We start from the raw sequence: 18,194 nt of genomic DNA, 5'->3' as shown, positions 1-18,194 counted from the left end.
AACACCCTCTTATTAGGTCTATTTTGCTCTTTTAATTAAAATACTATTTCATTTTAGAGCATAAACTTAGTGGTTGTTTTGGTTTTAAGATTAAGGGTCTTAGAGTAATACTAACATATTTTGTGAACTGCAGCAAATATCACAGTAACCTACACTTTGGTTGAAGTTGCTTGCCACTGTTTTAGTTTTGGGACAGATTTTATTTAAGTTTTAATTTATTGTTTCAGCAAAGAAATGTAAATGTGCCAATGTAATTTGCTCCTATCACAAAGTCATAAGGCATTGTCAAAGACTGAGCAAGCTATTATACAGAAAGGACTAGATGAGCTTGATGACTGGTGTTACTGGAACCAGATGAAATTCAGAACTATAAATGAAAAGTCATGCAATTAAGGACAATCTAATATAGTACAGGGACACACAGCTGGAGAGTAAAATGATCACAGAACCACAGAGAATGATGGCAAGTTGCCAGTTGTGCATTGTAATGCTTTGCTTTGCCATTGAACAGAGACAGTTTTACACATTTCTGAGGAAAAACTGGTTATCTATTTTAATTCCAATTTTATTAATCAGGATTGCCTGTCAGTGAGGGCTCCTAGGATGTCGGGAAAAGATTTGGAGGTTTCTCTTGGCTCTGTTCTGTCAGAAATCATTCATCCTCATGTGGAGTTTCTTTACATATGACACTAAACACTACTTCATCTCTACCCCCTCTGTGGGCCTTGTGTTTTACCAGATGATTAAATAATAGGGTCCACTTCAAGCTTTTACACATGCCACAGTAGAGAGAAGATGGATACTATCAGTGATAAAATTGTTCATAAAATGTTCCCATGGCTGTAGGTGGGAAGCTAGACAGCAGTTGGAATGACTTATTACCAGAATTGCCATTCTTATTTCATGTTTATGTTTTAGGGAAGTTTCTACCATGTTCACATGATAGTTCTTAAACATAGGCTATGTTGGATTGGGTTTTCATTGATATTTGCTATTTGATTCAATAATTTTAACTTTCTAACTCTAATAATTTTATCTGTTGCATTTACTATCTGTATTACATCTGTACTACCTAATATATTTTAAGGATTGTTACAAGCTTCTCTAGATGTATTGCTGTTGTCTCCTTTCTAGAAGTATATATATTTGTCTTTTAGACTGCAAAGCTGATACTTCATTTCCTGACTAGTCTGTCTCTCTAAAATACTTGTCCATTTTCCTTAAAGCCTAGTAAGTCTGTAGACCAAATCCTCTAGGGCCAGGGGATGCAATGTCCCCTGGCTATTTCCTTTTTGTCTTTTCTTTTCACTGTCCTTCCTAACACTGTGCACGTAGATTGTATAGCACTGGTAGGAATCAAAATGAGATCTCTGGTATTTCAGACCCTTACAATAAGAAACAAATAATCAGATGCTTTAACTTAGTATACTATTAATGGAAGAATGAAGCTTCTTTTCCACATTGTGTGAATTAGCCCAGCTTTTCAGGTACATGCTTTACTGAAACATTTATACATAAGCAGTTGCCTATCCATACAAATAAATAATCAAAGTGCTTTTGTAGTTAGAAGCTTCTTTATTCCTCCTGTGGATCTGTGCTGTCTCACAATCCTCTTATTCTGAGACTTCAGAACAGCCCCAAGTAAACCGTAGTCCTAATTAGAGCCAACCAGAAATTTTCATTCAAAGCTTCTTAACCGAAAAAAAAAGTTACATGAAACTGTATATATGTAGGCTTTTTGTTGATTTCTTTGAATCATCTGTGAAAATAGAAATTCTCATACTGAATGAGACCCTTTTCTAAAAAGGCTTTAAACATTATTTTATAATAATGTGTAGTTTTTAAATTAATTAAAACAAAATCAATACTTTTGATGTGGTTCAATTATAGCTCTCATTTGGCACATTTTTTCTTTGTTGCTGAAAATTTAAAAAACATTCTTTTGACTAAGTCAAACTCATCATTCTCTCACCAGAATTACAAAAGGAAAAAAATAGCAATATTTTCCCCTCTCTTTGCCCACTGTTTTTCAAAGCCAGTGATGTTTCTTCAGCCACTCAATTAATTCCTTCTCCAAACCTCTCACTTTAGACTGACCTTTTGCTTTTTATTATTTTCCACACTTTTATTTTTGTCCTCTTCATGGCTGAGGGAAAGGAGACAGCAGGGAGCAAACGACTGCCAGAAGATCTGAACATATAGATGTAGCAATGTGTCTTGCTTGAAAAGCTGGAAAGAGATTTGTATATGTGTGAAAGAAGGAGGGAAGGGCAGAAGGTTGATGGTGAGGTAGGAGGGAGATAAAAAAGTTTTATTGGTGCAGCAGGAGGAAAAAGTATGAAAATTGGTAAGCATGGAAAATACAGAGCAAGCAGAAGAGTAGAAAGAAGTAGGATGGTGTTTTGGTGGAGTGGTGCCCGAAGGGGGTGTTTCACTGATTTGCCACAGAGAGTGGCTTACAGTGCTCCCAACCACCTGCTGCAGCAGGGAGCAAGAATAGATGACTTCTGTTCAGGAACTCACTGCTGCAGTGAACACTCAGGAGTGCCCTCCTTCCCTCCCATTGCTGGCCAATCTGCATGTAGAGAGAACGCACAGTGAACATATTGTATACCTTTATTTTAGAATATTTACACAACCTATAGTTTAAAATAATCCAGACTGCTGATAATACAGTTTCAGCAATCGCTTAGATTGTACTCTGCCTGTGTAACCTCCATTTTTTGATTTTTCTTTCTTTGCTATGCCTACTACTTTCTATCTCACCTTCACAGTTTTAACAGCTATGGTCACATCAGCAGTAGCTGCTATGTATTTAGAAGAATTTTTGAGAATCTTGAGATTTGACTGGTTATATAAAATCATGTATTTTAGTCGAAGAGTCTCAGTTTAAGCAAGTGTTCAAGCATGCAAAAATTCTATACCATTTCTTTGAAGAGTTTATGAGTGTATATCAGTACCATCTACTGGCAATAAGAATTACAGCACTTAGTAGGCTCACACAGGAAATGCCAGACTTTACTTCAATAACCAGGATCCTTCAGCAGGAAGTTAGGTGTGGTCTGTAAAAGGAGAATTTTAAAAAAAAAGAAAAAAAAAAAAAAAAAGAAAAAAAAAAAAGAAAAGGCATGATGGAATTTTAACTGCAGTCTTCCCTGGTGCTATTCCAAACCCACATAACTGCAAGATTCTTCACTGGTAATGAATTTTTAATTGTTTCCTGCAGTATTAAAACAGAATTATGTGTTTTCTTTTTCTTTTTCTTCTGTAACTGGAAATAAAATCTAACAGGATTCTGCTGCAGGACCACTTTCATTTTCCGAATGAACCCTTCCACTGCTGGTAGTGCAGCTTTGGTACAGACCATCCATGACAGAATGCACCAGGTGCATTTGCCTGCAGTGGAAGAGCATGCTCATAGGGAGACCTGCAGGAGTTGGGATGTGTGGATTGTGTAGGTGTAAGTGGCTGTGTGCATATGGTTGAAAAGGAGGAAAAAGCATCATGTTGCAGCTTATTTAACAGCCTTCAAAAATATTAATTTGTTGCGGCTGTGCTGGAGTATGTGTGCTAGGCAAGACAGTTAAATAGGAGCAGGCTGATTATGTTCAAACTGTTGTATCATTTTAATCTGATAATTATTCCTGGGTATATTGTCTTACTCAGAATTTGTTACTTTATTGCATTTGCTGTATTTTTAATGTGCTTTCTCAGAAGGATGCTTGAGAAAAATTTTTGTAGGCTACAGCAGATACGCTGTTTGTGATTTCAGATCAAAGTATTTGCATTGGGAATATATTCCACTAGTTCTTTTTAACTGAACTGCCTGGAGACATTAAGAAGAGAAGGTCCTGCTCTTGCTAATGAAATTTGTGAAATATATATAAAATTGGTATGATATCAGACATAAAAGATCTAAGTGCTGTATGTAATGATTAAAAATCGTTTTGGTTTAATTCAGCAGTTTTTCCAGTGCACAGTGTGTTGCCAGGCAGGGGATCTGAATACAGGTGCTTATGCCTGAACCTTGTTTCCTGAGCTGGCAGTTTGGCAAAGGCAGCATATTTGTACTCAAAGAGAAGGAGCATCTTGTGTAGATTTTAACTGATCCTTCTGGCCTTATGTGGCAATAGAGGATTCTAACAGTAATTTCTGTCCATATAGCTAGAGGAAGGACTGGTTCAAGATGCAGCTTTCAGGATTATAAGGAGCTACATTTTATGAAGTCTCCCTCCTCAACACTGAACCAAACACTTCAGAACTGTTGATTCCTCACAGTGAATGTAGTGGAAAAATATCTCCCACTTTATTCATGGGAATGGATAACATTATCCTTTATAAAGGCAAAATATGCTATTATATTGTATGTGACATTTTTATCAGTCTGTAGAATTGACAATCTATTGATTGCAAGCACTAAGTGAATTTTAAACTAAATGTTTTAAGAGTTGATACCTCTGAGACAACTCTAAGAGGCAAGCTGCCGAGGAAAATGGTTTGTCTTGAAATAAAAACAAATTTAAAAATTCATTTCACTGCAGCCTCCTCTTGGATGATAATTATTGAATTTAACAAGGTGCCCCACACAAAATTCTGTGATGGTATATTACTTTATATTGTTTGTAGCTGCGTTGCTTAATTTTTTTCTGTGTTTTTTATTTTTATATTTTTAGCACTTTTTTTATGAGAGAGGCTAAGCAGTAATTAAGAGGTGCAGGATGAAAAGATGGCACAATCAGTGCTGGTACCACCAGGACCCGACAGCTTCCGCTATTTCACAAGAGAATCACTTGCAGCTATTGAACAGCGTATCAACGAAGAGAAAGCTCAAAAATCCAAACAAGAACGCAAAGATGATGATGATGAAGATGGCCCAAAGCCAAACAGTGACTTGGAGGCAGGAAAGACTCTGCCATTTATTTACGGTGACATACCTCCAGGAATGGTGTCCGAGCCCTTGGAAGACCTGGACCCATATTATATCAATAAAAAAGTGAGTGAATTGTATATTTCTGTCAGACTTTAAGAAGAATAAATAACAAAGAACCCTTGAAAGACATAGTATTTCTATTATTTTTGACCTAGAGCTTCCATACAGTAATTCCCCCAACAGCTGATGGGATTGGCAGAAATCTCCACTCTAAGAACAGAAATTAGTAATGCAAGTTTATGGGACCTTGTAGATCAGTAGAGATGCACTTAATTTTTTTTTGTTATAAAACTGGCATTTTATTAAAACCTGTAACTTTTAGTGTTTTGCACACAGGAGAATTGAAGTAGCAGCACAGGGGTTATCTTCAGAATAATGACTAATTGCTGTATTATAGTTGTGAAAGGAGCAGGTCTTCAATAGGAAATCCATTTCAAAGATAGCTACACATCTTTCTAGATTTCTTCATTGCTGTGAAAAGTTTAGGTTGCATTCTCTTGTTGCTGGCAAGGATAGGGAAGTATGTAAAGATAATTTCTCAGGATATAATGATCATCCTGATTCATATTTACTCTGCAGAGACATCGTATCTCCAATTTAGTCTGGGTGAGAAAAAAAATTCTTATCCTGTTCTATTTTGTTCTATGGTTGTTTTCAAAGAGGAGGTCTTTCAAAGAGGGACACAAATAACGAGGAAGTAGAAATTGCACTTGGAGTGTTGACAGAATGTTACATAATTTAAAAAATATTTTCAGGGAGATGTTAATTTAAAAAAAATAAATCCACATATTTGTTTTTTTTTAAAGTAACAAAAACTACTGTAGCCAGCACAAAAGTGTTGAACTTTAGACTAATGTCCAGATGGCCTTGGGTTTCCTCCAGATTTTGAGTCCCTTTGATTTTGGCATCATATGTATTGCAGTCTCATTATTCTACTAGTAAAAAAGAAATTTTTTTTTTCTGTTTTCATAATTTTTTTCTCCTGCTTTCTTTTCTTTCCTGTGGAAACTAGCTAGCTAACAAAAACAAGTGAATTAAAAACCAAAACCCATGAAAGTGAAGAAACTGCTTCAAAGAAAAATGAAGAAAAACTCCAAGAATTGTTATGATTCATACTCAGACTAAGAGAAAAATGCAAATGAAGATAATTCCAGCAGGAATAGGGGTATGCCTTATCAGCAATATGTTGAAACAATAGCAATATAGGCATACCATGAAGAACTAAGCAGAACAGCTCAAAAAAATCACTTGTGCCTTAAGTGTTCATTGCAGAATTTCTAAAACTGATTTCATATATGGAGAATGAGTTAAATTTGAAAATGAGGTTTTCAATTAATTTGTGTTTTGCTCCCTTTACTCAAGTGATTTTTCCTGTTGAAGTCTGGAAGGCAAATAGAATTTGGGTCAAAGTACTGATTCCTCTCCTTAATTCTTTCCTCATTTTGTAGTAGTAAAAATCTAAACTCAATGCCAGAAATCCTAAAGTTAGAGCATGTATCATCACGCTTTGGAAACTAGAAGAGTAATTGTGCAATTAAGTGTGGATGTGAAATAAAATCCTGCTGAATTGCTTGTTCCTGATTGAGAAATGCAAAGCACTTGTCATGATCTTTTCCAAAAGCATTGTGGTTTCCAGCAGGAGAAGCAAGACTTCAAGCTGGATGTTGCAATCATAATTTCTCCTATTATTTTTCTTAGTGTTCTTTGCATATTTTTGTACATAATTTTTTGGGTCAGGCTTCATTTTCATTTTTTAATGTAACTTGGTGAGTCAGCAGAACACAAATGCTACTTCAGTTTTGTCAGAGTAGAGGGAACAGAAAACATAAAACTTAGAATATTATTAGAAGTCCTGTTTTCATTAACTCCAGGACTAATAGTAAGAGAGTTGAAAAATCTTCGTAGTAATGAGCATGTGACAGACTTCTGTACAATAAAAGATCAAAGTGCATCTTGAGAATCACTAAGTATGAAAGAATGCAAGCATGTTAAGTTTGAAAGCACCGATTTTTATCATTTATAATTTATTACTTCAGGCAGGGAGAGGCATTGTGGTTTCAGCTGCTCTATTTGCCACACCTGCTCAGAAAGTAGAGCATAATCCTGACAAATGCTGCCCTCTGATAGCAGTTGAGGCAGATCATGGCTGCTGGCTGTGTTCCAGGTCTGCATGGCTTATGTGCCCTGTGGGCTTCCCAGGACTGCCACAATGCTGTCTAGATCCACTTCCTTTCAAAAAGCATGAACTTTCATCCATGTGTAGAAAGAAGAGATGATGACAATAGACAGGACTTTCCTTAGATATGTGGGAACATAATTTTTACAAAAACTTTACAGGTTTTATTCTTTATTTCTTGAATTTTAAAATCAATGTTGCATTTAGAAATGCTTTTTTAAATGTTGGTAATGTACATGGATACAATGAATAGAGTGAATTCTGTATTAGGTGAAAGTAAAGTATGACAAGGAAAATAGATTTGAAGGTACAGAAGTATCACAAGCAATAGTTGAAAAGGGGAGTAATACATTATTCTCAGAGTACAGCAAAAATTGAGTACATTAGTGTTATGTTCAAAAATGGTTATTGGACACTCTTGATTTCCTTATTTTCATGATCACTTGAAACTTAGATCACTTTGAGTTACTTTTGTCTTAGTAGTTTGATTTGATAATTTATGCTGGCTTGATTTAGGGAGTGAAGTTGAAGTTTTAGTGGCTCTCATTTTGGTTGCATATATTATGTGTATATATTATACTCAGTGTATATATTATACTGTACAAAAAGTATATACTAATTCTTCAAGTATTACCTACACTAATTTTATACTTGTCTCTGTTTACTAGCTAGAATCATCAGGATTACTTATGATTTCTAAATAGATGCATTCAAGTGTTCATTTAATTGTATTTATCTGGCTGGATGCTACAATGTGTGAATTGAACAAGGGGATTGTGTCAATGAAAAAAGAGCATATTGACCAAATATGATTAATGATGAAATGAAAATGATTCAGGATTTGTAACTTGGTATCTTCTAAATGTTATTTTTCATTCTCTTTTTCTTTTTCCAGACCTTTATAGTATTGAATAAAGGAAAGGCAATATTCCGATTCAGTGCCACCTCTGCCCTGTACATGTTAACTCCTTTCAATCCTCTTAGAAAAATAGCTATTAAGATTTTGGTACATTCATATCCTTTTCAAGTGGTTAGTCTAAATCTGTAATGAGTGAGATGTTACTTAGTATTTAAATCATTCTCTGGCACATGTCCCAGGATCAATATGATGTGTAGCACTTTGTCCCTCTTCTCTCTACTATTTCTGTTTTCTGTTCTTTTTCTCATTCTCCTTTTACATTTCTGTTCATTGCTGGATCCTAATATAGTTATACCAGGAGACAGACAACCAGTCATCGTCTCTTACAGTCTCCATGTCTTCTTTCTTCCCCCACATAATTTTTCTTTCCTTCTTATTTTTTCTGTGATCATCACATCTTTTTTATCATCTTTTCCCCTCTTACACATTTTTAATAAACTGTAGATATATTGCTCAGAATACTATAAGTTCTCCCCTAACACTGTGTATTAAAAACAAATCTTTGATCCCAGGCCTGTCCTTGCATGAATATTTAGTGAAAATATAGTTTCATTATTCCTTTTCATTTCTGATTTGATAATGCTTACAGAAAGATAAATTGATGTAACAGCATTCTTGTTTCTTGTTCTGTTATACATTCCCAGTCCTGCATGTATCCCACCTGTCTATTTCTTGATCATTATTGCATTATGCACTTGTAAGCCTATTGATGTTTTAATTTCAGTCTTCAAGAAGGTAATGAGATTTCCACATTGCAGGTAGAGATTTGAAAAGCTAAACTATTATAATTACTTAACTATTATTTTGTCTTTTTCAGTCTTTTAATAGCTGATTATAGTATGCATCCCACTGGTCTGATCCCAAATACCAATATGCACAATGGGGGCATTGACTTCAGAAAGCTAGCTTACTTAATAGAGTCTGATACAAATGTTTATACACTTTACATTTACAGAAGTCTAACAGAAGCACACTGAAAGTAGTTTAGTGTTAGTATTGCATATAGGGATGCTAAGATTATGTAGAATAAAACTTGAAAGACTTTTTTGAGTCTTGGTATACTGGAAGACTGATAATTACAGTGGTTGCTATGTGTGAGATGTTATCAATGGCCTACAAATGACTTCCAAAGTTATCATGATACTACATAGCCTGTTTTCATTTTCTTGCTACAGGTGCCCCTACAAATAATTGGTTTTCAATTATATGACACTCATTACCATATTCTGGAGCATTATTGAGTTATGGGGAATAATTGAAGATTGTGGGACTGAGTTGGTGGTGAAGAGCTAGTCACCAAACTCAGAATGCTAAAACACATTGTTTAAATTTATTGTAATGTATGTTATAGTTATTTTTAGGCTAACAAAAGTGTAGTGAGGATTTGCAACTCAAAGTGCACATTTCATCAAAGAGGATCTTGAAAGCCTAGGTAAAGTACAGGCTGGTGAAACAATTGTAGCATGCATTTTAATGTTTTAAAAAATATTTATTTCTCTTTTGCTCTGTTCATCTGTGAATTACATAAAGAAAAGCTAGGTTCTAAGTAAAGGATTTAAAACATATTCATTGCACAGAAAACCCAAAGAACTGTTGAATGTAATGCCACAGTTTTTCGACAGCTCAGAAGATATAGAGGTATCATTATCACTTGAAGGCTGTTTTATTAACGTAGACATGCAAAGAAGAGTTTTTGAGGGGAACCTCACAGTACTTCTCACCTCATTATATTCAGATTTCTATTTAGGAGCACCACACAAACCTGCAGCTGTTCTAAAACTCAAGCTTTGTCCTCTCTCTAGCTTTAGGTGTTGGTGCCATCATGTGGGCGTTTTGTGGTTCACCTGCAGGGTTTTCATTTTGGTGGTTCTATTTTTCAGAAGAATGTCAGCAGTTTTTAAAGTTCTAGATTTAGAGTGGTTCTGTTCAAATATATGAAATTATGTATGACTTGGACCTGTTCTGGAATTCTATTTGGATTTTTGTGAATCACATGTGCCTTCCCCTCCCAACAGCATTTATATTACAAAAGTCATATATAAAACAAACAGCAATAAAATAATTTTTCTTGCTAGGATTTCCCTATGTTGTCTCACAGCTATCTCTCAGTGTATCCTAGTGATAAGGAAAAATGTTGATACATGCCTAATTTGAGGATAAACCATTAAAGTGAAGAAAATGTATCTTTCATTGCTTTACATGCATGGAGCAGACCCAGATCATCTAAAAGAAATAGTTTTTGTGTTATTCCAGGAAATTAGAAGCTAATAATTCAAATGTTGATATTTTTGTTGAATACGAAAAAATAATTTAGAGTTGGGGCGTTTTTAAAAATGCATTTCAGATTTTCTAATTTTTAGTGTATGATTGTTCTCTTTTAGCTATAAAGCAGTGAATGAAAGCTGTAACATATTCAGGGCTTTTCCCTGGCTATTAAAAGAGCAGTGAAGGGATAGATAGCCCCTGATAGTGAAGATCTACCAAAGCAGTGTGTTATTTGATACTCTTTTTATGAGATTTTCTGGCTTACATTCCTTAACTCCTGGCCTACATTATTCAGCATGCTTATCATGTGCACTATTTTGACCAACTGCGTATTTATGACCATGAGTAACCCTCCTGACTGGACAAAGAATGTAGAGTAAGTTAAATGGATTTTCTCTGAATGATATCCAGTAATCAGAAATAAAGTATTGTAAATTATATTAGGATGGTTTCTACTGGCAGCAGCTACCTTGTTGGCACATCCTATTAACAGCTATTCTGCTATTTCCTTTGCTGTAACATTAAATACATATAATTGTCTCATGACAAGTTATTTAATGTCCTTTCTCTGTTTGCAGTACTAGATGGAAAACATAAGAAAAGCTGTTCTTAAAATCATACAGAAAAAGTGGATTATTCATATTTTTGACTGAGATCTTTGTCACATCTGTGTAAGAATGCGGGGAAATGCAGTTTTTCATCTCTTGCAATAATTGTATAGATAAAGGAATCATCTTATGGATGGCTGTGTTGATCACAGTGCAGCTTTCTCTTACCAAAACCAATCTAACAATGGAAAACTTGTATGCAAATAAGCTATTAAAAATTATTGAATTGGTTAGCTAATCTTTGCTGCAATATGATGTCTGCTTGGCAAATTGGTCCAGTATGATGTCAGCTGCGAGGTGTTGATGCACAATGACAGTTCCAAAGCTGCAAGCCACAGTGTGAAACACTGTTCTTGGTGCTTCCTTCCTGATGCCTCTTCACACCTTACTGCTTGGGCTGGTACATACCTGTATAATCTTCAGAAATCAAAAGTGAAATCATAGGGCTATTAAGATCAACAAAGACATTCTCATTTTGAGTTCAGTGAGAGCATCTATGTATTCGGCATATAGTAAATATTTATGATAAAGATTCATTGCTTGAATATTTCTTCATGTGTATATATTGTGCCATTTAGAGTTCAAATTCATGTCCTCATCTGTGGAGTAAATTTCTGCAGGAAAAAAAATTTTTAGTAATTGAGTGGAAAACTTCCATATCGGAAAACTGTTGTCAGGTTAGCGCAGTTAGAGTAAGCTTCTTAAGCAGTTGAATTTGAATTCCTTTTCATTAAAGATATAGATTAAACTAAATTTCAGGATGGCATCACTTGGACAAAGAGGATTTAAATTACTCAAAATTCCAGAATTAAACATTTTTCAATTTACATTTCAACTGCATTTTGTAGTCAAAATGAGCACCTGAATTTTATTGGCATTAGTAAGTAATTTTGGTGGCTCTTGCACTTGTTTGATTCCAGTACGACATCTGCCTTGCTGAAGGTGAAGTGCTGGATATACCTACTCTGTAACACATTAAAAAGGAATTAAGAACTGATACGGGTTGACACTTGCCGACTATTGGGACTAAGCAACATTTCATTTATATAAAAATAACATTGAAGAAAGGAATTTTTATCCTGAAAATAACTTCTAAAATTCTATCATAGTCCATCAGTGTATTTTGTTATAATGTGGATTCAGACTGGTCATATGCATGCACCAATGAAATAACTGGAATTTGCATCTGTCTTATTGTCTTATAGAAATCGAATTTAAGATGTGGGTTATCAGTCTTTTAATCCTAATTTCATTCCTTTTCCTTATGATATAAATTATGCAGGTGTTAAAGTTGGTTGTAACTGCCATTATTTCTTGTGCCATTTAAAGAGAAGAAAATGAGAATAAAACAAATAGAGAGCCTAAACTGCAAAAAATAACGTTATCTATAAACTCTGTCTTGCATATTTTCCTCAGATACACATTCACTGGAATTTATACCTTTGAATCACTTATTAAAATTCTTGCAAGGGGCTTCTGTTTAGAAGATTTTACGTTTCTCCGAGACCCATGGAATTGGCTAGATTTCACTGTCATTACATTTGCGTAAGTCTTCTACTTATTTTTTTTAATAAAAATTCTTTCTGGTAGCATGAGATTAGTGACTAAAAATTGCCTCATATCTTGTCAGCCAGAATATTTGGAGCCTGGACTTCCTGCAGTTTCAATATGTTTCTTCTACCTCTTTTACACATTTTAGTATTTCTAGCCAAGTATGTGCTGCGGAGGCCAGCATGGTGTGCCAGCCCATTAGGATTGTGAATGCCATCACCCTGAACTGTTCATATCCTGTCTCCTTTCTGCATACCAGAATTAAAGGAATATTTTTGACTTCCTCCTAATAGCTGACCAGATTAGTTCTCAAACATCAAGTCAATGTGGTTTGATAAAACTTAATTTAATTTTATGGCCAGAAGCACATTTATAACACAGGCAAAATACAGTGAACGGTGAAAAGGTCTTGCTCAAAGACCCAAGCAAATAGAATAAAAAAATCTGCCTCAATTCTGAGTAATTGTGATTTAATTCTACAGGTATGTAACAGAATTTGTAAACCTAGGCAATGTTTCAGCTCTTCGAACTTTCAGAGTATTGAGAGCTTTGAAAACTATTTCTGTAATTCCAGGTAAGAAGTAGTTGGTGTAAGGTGTTAGGCCCCTCATATCTCCAACTGTTATTTGTGTGCTGTCATTGTGTTTGTGTGTGAACTCCCCTATTACAGATATGTGACAGAGTTTGTGGACCTGGGCAATGTCTCAGCGTTGAGAACATTCAGAGTTCTCCGAGCTTTGAAAACAATATCAGTCATTCCAGGTGAGAGCGAGGTTAAACACCGAGGCTGACTTTTGTTCTGCAAAGGCTGTACTCATATTTTCAAAGAATAAGCCTTGTTTGCTACACGTTGTCAGCAAATCAAAAAAGCAGGAATCAAGAATGTAATTTTTTTAAAATTGATTCATGCTTGTATTGTATTTTCTTCTCTAAAAAAAATCAGCCTTTGAGTTTAACAAATTCTTGCATGAGATATTTGCAGTAAACAGCCTATGTGATTTGCATCTTATGACATCAAGCTTTTCTTTACATGTTTTAAATATAAGTTAATTTTAAGCTTTCATACTGATGCAAATTTTCTCATTTACTAAAGGCACTTTATACAGCAACTTTATTCAGTTTTAAGTTATGTCCAAACAATTAAACTCTAAAGGATAGCATGGGCCATGCATGGGGTATCGTTCTAAAGATGTCTTTCTTCTCCAAACCATCACCCCTCACGTATTGTAACAAGATTATTATGATATCATTTCAATGTGCATGTATAATGGGGTTACATTAATATAGAATACATTTCAAAAGTTCATAAAAGAAAGGTTTGGGAAAGAAGCATCAGCAAAGCAAAAAGTGCTGTTCTATGTAGGTTTGAGATATAGCATGAGTAAGAAAATCACTTGTTTTGGCATAAACAATGTGTTTGATATTATCTACTTTTTATTTTTGTACACTGTAAAATAAGTATAAATTTACATATTATTATTCATCTTTCTAAATAATAAGGCTTTTCTTTAAAATTATTGTGTCACAAATTACTACTCTTTTTGCATGAAATCTTTATCAGGAAAAAAATTCACATGATTTTTGTGTGTGTTTAGTACCTATTTAACATTATAATAAAAATCTTTTCTCTTTGCAGGCCTGAAGACTATTGTAGGAGCCCTGATCCAGTCTGTGAAGAAGCTCTCAGATGTGATGATCCTGACTGTGTTCTGTCTGAGTGTATTTGCACTGATAGGGCTGCAGCTGTTCATGGGCAACCTGAGGAATAAATGCCTACAGTGGCCTCCAGACAATTCTACTTTTGAAACAACAGTTATTTCCATCTTTAATAGCTCTTTAGGTGAAAATGGTACATTTATTAATGCAACAGTGACAACATTCAACTGGGATGAATACATCGAAGACAAAAGTAAGAGTTAATTAATCTACTGCATTGATTTTTTGGTATTGATTTAAACAGATTTGAGAGCATCAGTATCTTTCCCTTGCCTTTAAAAGTGTGCAATATGGCCAAGAAACATAAAAGCACTCATTTTTCTCTGAACATATCTATAGTAGATTGCTATTCTGTCTTTCATAACAGTATTGTTACTCTCTCCCATCTATCTGTTCTGACCCTTTATTTTAGTGTATTTAGCATATTTAATGTATTAGTAATTAGGCATAATAGGTTTTTAATAATGTCTGTATATGTATTTTAACTGTTGACTGTATCAATGAAAGTCAGGAAACCTCAGTTTAAGAACTAAATGCTTTTGGATCCAAGTCTCATTGCCTTATAATCTTTTAATATACTTATCTCAGCATGCTTGAAATACACAAATGTCATGCAGAAATTTTGGATGATAACCTATTCTTAAAGGCATCTGAAGAACAGATTCCATTCCCCTTTAGTTGTTTCTGGTACTATGCCACAGAAATAGAAAGGGTTTTTGTCTAAATATCTGACCTACATTTTTCAAATTTCCAATTGCATATATTACTACATCTGCTGTGGACTTAGAAATAAGATAATCACAGACTACTTTATATACTAGTCTTTATGCAGTTTAAAAACTCTTATCCTCTGCATTTCTGGTCTTTCCTAAGCCAAGCAATCCTATTTTCTGTTTTACATTTTCTATACCTATTTTTGGGGGGTTTTTTTTGGGTTTTTTTTTTTTTTCCTATTAGTCTTTTAGCCTATTAGTCTTGTTGGTTTTATTTTGCCTTTTTTTTTTTTTTGTTCCAGTTTTTGTTTGCATGGGTTTTTCACCCATGCAAATTGGGTGCTAACTCCTCTAGCAATTAATTCTAATTTATATCTTTGCCTCATGACATATATGCAACATTCCTATTACCATATTTCAGAATTGCCTCCTTTTTATGTCAGCACTGTATTGTTGATTCACAGTCAATTTGTATTTTGCAGCATTTATTGCATCTTTTTGTATAGTGGTGGCTGCAGCCACACCCTGATATTTTGTGTTTACATATTTGATTTTGCCTTATCAAGTGTAGCATTTTCCACTTGTCTCTACTGGAATAAATCCATTTGCTTTTGGACAAACTTGTCCATTTGTAAAGGTCATTCTAAATTTCAAATACCTTTTCTCCTAGCCTTATGTCTTCAGAATACTTGATTCCTTTTTTGCCCGTTGTTTCATCTCTTGAGTTGGTAAGGAAACTTGTTTGAAAAACATGTCCAACAGATACTTGGGAGATCTTCAGAGAGATGCCCTTATAAATTTGCATTGCCTCACTGGCAATTGCTCTCTAAGAACATGTTTCATGTATTTTGTGATTTCCAGCCAGAACATATATTTTTATTTGTATCTGGAAGTGTCACATAGGACTTGTACCCATGACTCTTCTATTACTAAGTTGTCAGGAGACAGGAATAGTTTTGTTTATGGCATATTGTGTACAAACTCATATTGACTATTTTTATCATTTTATCATCTTTCTTTTTTTTTTTGGTTTTTTTTTTTTTTTTTTTTTTTTTTTTTTTTTTTTTTTATCTTATTTGTTTTCCAAAGTAAAGAACTGAAAGTGGAGACACATAAGAATGTGAGTTAGGCCCACAGACAGTTTTGCCAGTTCTGCTTGGAGCATGTCTGCATCTTTAACCTTCTTTTTCAGTAGGGGGTCACATGTTTCACAGGGTCTGACTCTGTGATCACTAGAATGTCTTATATGATACCTAAGACTAGAATCGCAGATATATAAATTATGGACATAATTTCTCTCTCTCTTTAAAATAAGCAGATTTTATGCTGCCTCTAAAGTATACTGGTGGTGAGAGAGTAGAAGCAGTCAGTAGGAACTGGTTGCAATTCCCTGCTTGTCTGTTTAGCATTAGCCCTCAGTTAGTTCATGCCAGCTATGCTAGTCCATGCCAGCTGGCAGTGAATCTCACAGAACCATCTGCTTCCTGAGAACAGCCAGAACATACCTAGTTCTGGCAACTTCAGCTTAATGTGCCACCTGACCAAAAATCTCCATTGGAGATTCCCATTTTACCCTAAGAATTGCAAACTAGTAATTGATGGCAAAATGTGTTTCCCTTTCTGCTGCAGAGAAGGAAATACAAAGTAAAATAGAGGAGTGTTAGGGGCTTTTAGGCCTTCTGTCTCTTTAAATTATATTTTACCTCATCTTAGTATTTAGCCTAAACGTTCAAGTACATTCCCTTGCTACAGAATTTTTTATATTAGTTTTGTGTAAGGTACAATAAAGGCTTGGTTTCTCCCCCAGCTGCTCAAATCAAGATCCAATTATAAATTTCTTGAGCACGTTATATTAGCACAAAATCACTGGGGTTGGAAAAGACCTTTGAGATCATCTAGCCCCATCTGTGACCTAACACAACTTTGGCAAGTAGACCATGGCACTGAGTGCCACATCCAGTCTTTCCTTTAACACCCCAGGGATGGTGACTCCACCACCTCCCTGGGCCCATGCCAATTCCCAGTCACCCTTTTTGTGAAGAAATTGTTCATTGTGTCCAACCTAGATCTCCCCTGGCACAGCTTAAGGCTGTCACTGGGTGCTTGGGAGAAGAGGCTGACCCCACCTGGCTACACCCTCCTTTCTATGAGTTGTAGAGTGACAAGGCCTCCCCTGATCCTTTTGCTCTCCAGGCTAAACACCCCCAGCTCCCTCAGCTGCTCCTCACAGGATTTGTGCTCCACACCCTTCACCACCTTCATTGCCCTTCTCTGGACCTATTCCAGCACCTCAATGTCTTTTCTGAATTGAGGGGCCTAGAACTGGACACAGCACTCGAGGTGTGGCCTCACTGGTGCTGAGTACAGGGGAAAAAAATCTCATCCCTAATATTTCAGGTTTTTTTTTTCAAAGAATACTTGGATAAAATAATAGGTAATTGATAATTATAAATGAATAGTACTAAATGTTATGTATCAAAATCCACAAACAAAGGTACAGAATTGCCCTCATCCTTTGCCTCATTTTCCTTGTTTTTTTTTTTATTTGTTAACATAGAGAATTTGGTATTCTGCCCCGTGTATCTTATAAATTGCTTAGGTTGCTAAAAATTAAGTGTATAACTAACTTTTTATTTTCTAAAGAAAGGCTAATTTGAAGATTCTTTAGAAAGTAATTTTCCTGTTGAAACAATGCTTTCCATGTTTTTTGCATTCCTGACCACTATATATTGCAGTTGAACAGTTTGTTAGCTCTGCTAATTTCCTTCAAGGGTAAAAATCTATATAATTGCTCAATTTTCATTAGGTATAAATATTATCTTTCTCATCACCTCTTTGACTATTTTTTTTAAACAGGTCATTTCTACTTCTTGGAAGGGCAAAATGATGCACTGCTGTGTGGCAACAGCTCAGATGCAGGGTAAGAAAATTATCACTTTTCGTTATGTATCAAAGAAAAATAATTAGCTATTTAGAATAGCTCAGGTAGTCAACTTTAATATCAAGTGTACTGTAGAGTTGCAAATTACCAATGTTTTGCATTTGAAGTTATACCTAAATACAACCATCTCTGTGATTTGAATTTATACAGGCACTTCTATCAGCCTCTTAGGCTACTTTTGGGAAGATAATCACATGAATGATCTGTGCATAAATGTTGCTGCTAGCTTGCTAACAACTGTTTATCAGCCATGCTAGTTGATGTTCTCTTGTCCTGATGAAGTTGTGTTATGGCAAATTGTGGGGAAGGCTAGAATACTACTAGTTATATTATTAAAGCACTGAAATATTATTAGGAAGTGGAATTTAAAAGTGA

General features: G+C 35.0%; 1 protein-coding gene across 2 annotated transcripts in view; it reads left to right on the top strand.

The window, feature by feature from the left end:
* LOC306804279 (sodium channel protein type 2 subunit alpha-like) overlaps nucleotides 1-18,194 on the top strand; it is a 132,788-nt gene that overhangs the window by 74,712 nt on the left and 39,882 nt on the right. Inside the window, exons 2-8 of one of the 2 annotated variants that reach the window (XM_079310643.1) lie at nucleotides 4,674-4,993; nucleotides 8,002-8,150; nucleotides 10,586-10,666; nucleotides 12,315-12,443; nucleotides 12,932-13,023; nucleotides 14,086-14,358; nucleotides 17,735-17,798. In XM_079310643.1, coding sequence (XP_079166769.1) covers nucleotides 4,727-4,993; nucleotides 8,002-8,150; nucleotides 10,586-10,666; nucleotides 12,315-12,443; nucleotides 12,932-13,023; nucleotides 14,086-14,358; nucleotides 17,735-17,798 — 1,055 coding nt within the window. In that variant the 5' untranslated portion in view covers nucleotides 4,674-4,726. Of the gene's footprint in view, nucleotides 1-4,673; nucleotides 4,994-8,001; nucleotides 8,151-10,575; nucleotides 10,667-12,314; nucleotides 12,444-12,931; nucleotides 13,024-14,085; nucleotides 14,359-17,734; nucleotides 17,799-18,194 lie in introns of those variants that run through there. The other variant, XM_079310642.1, reaches the window with a different exon arrangement.

This window comes from Erithacus rubecula (genome assembly GCF_903797595.1).
Source record: "Erithacus rubecula genome assembly, chromosome: 8".
In the NCBI taxonomy this organism is placed as follows: Eukaryota; Metazoa; Chordata; class Aves; order Passeriformes; family Muscicapidae; genus Erithacus; species Erithacus rubecula.
Note: the sequence above shows the minus strand (reverse complement) of the source record. Positions and strands in the feature narration are given on the sequence as shown.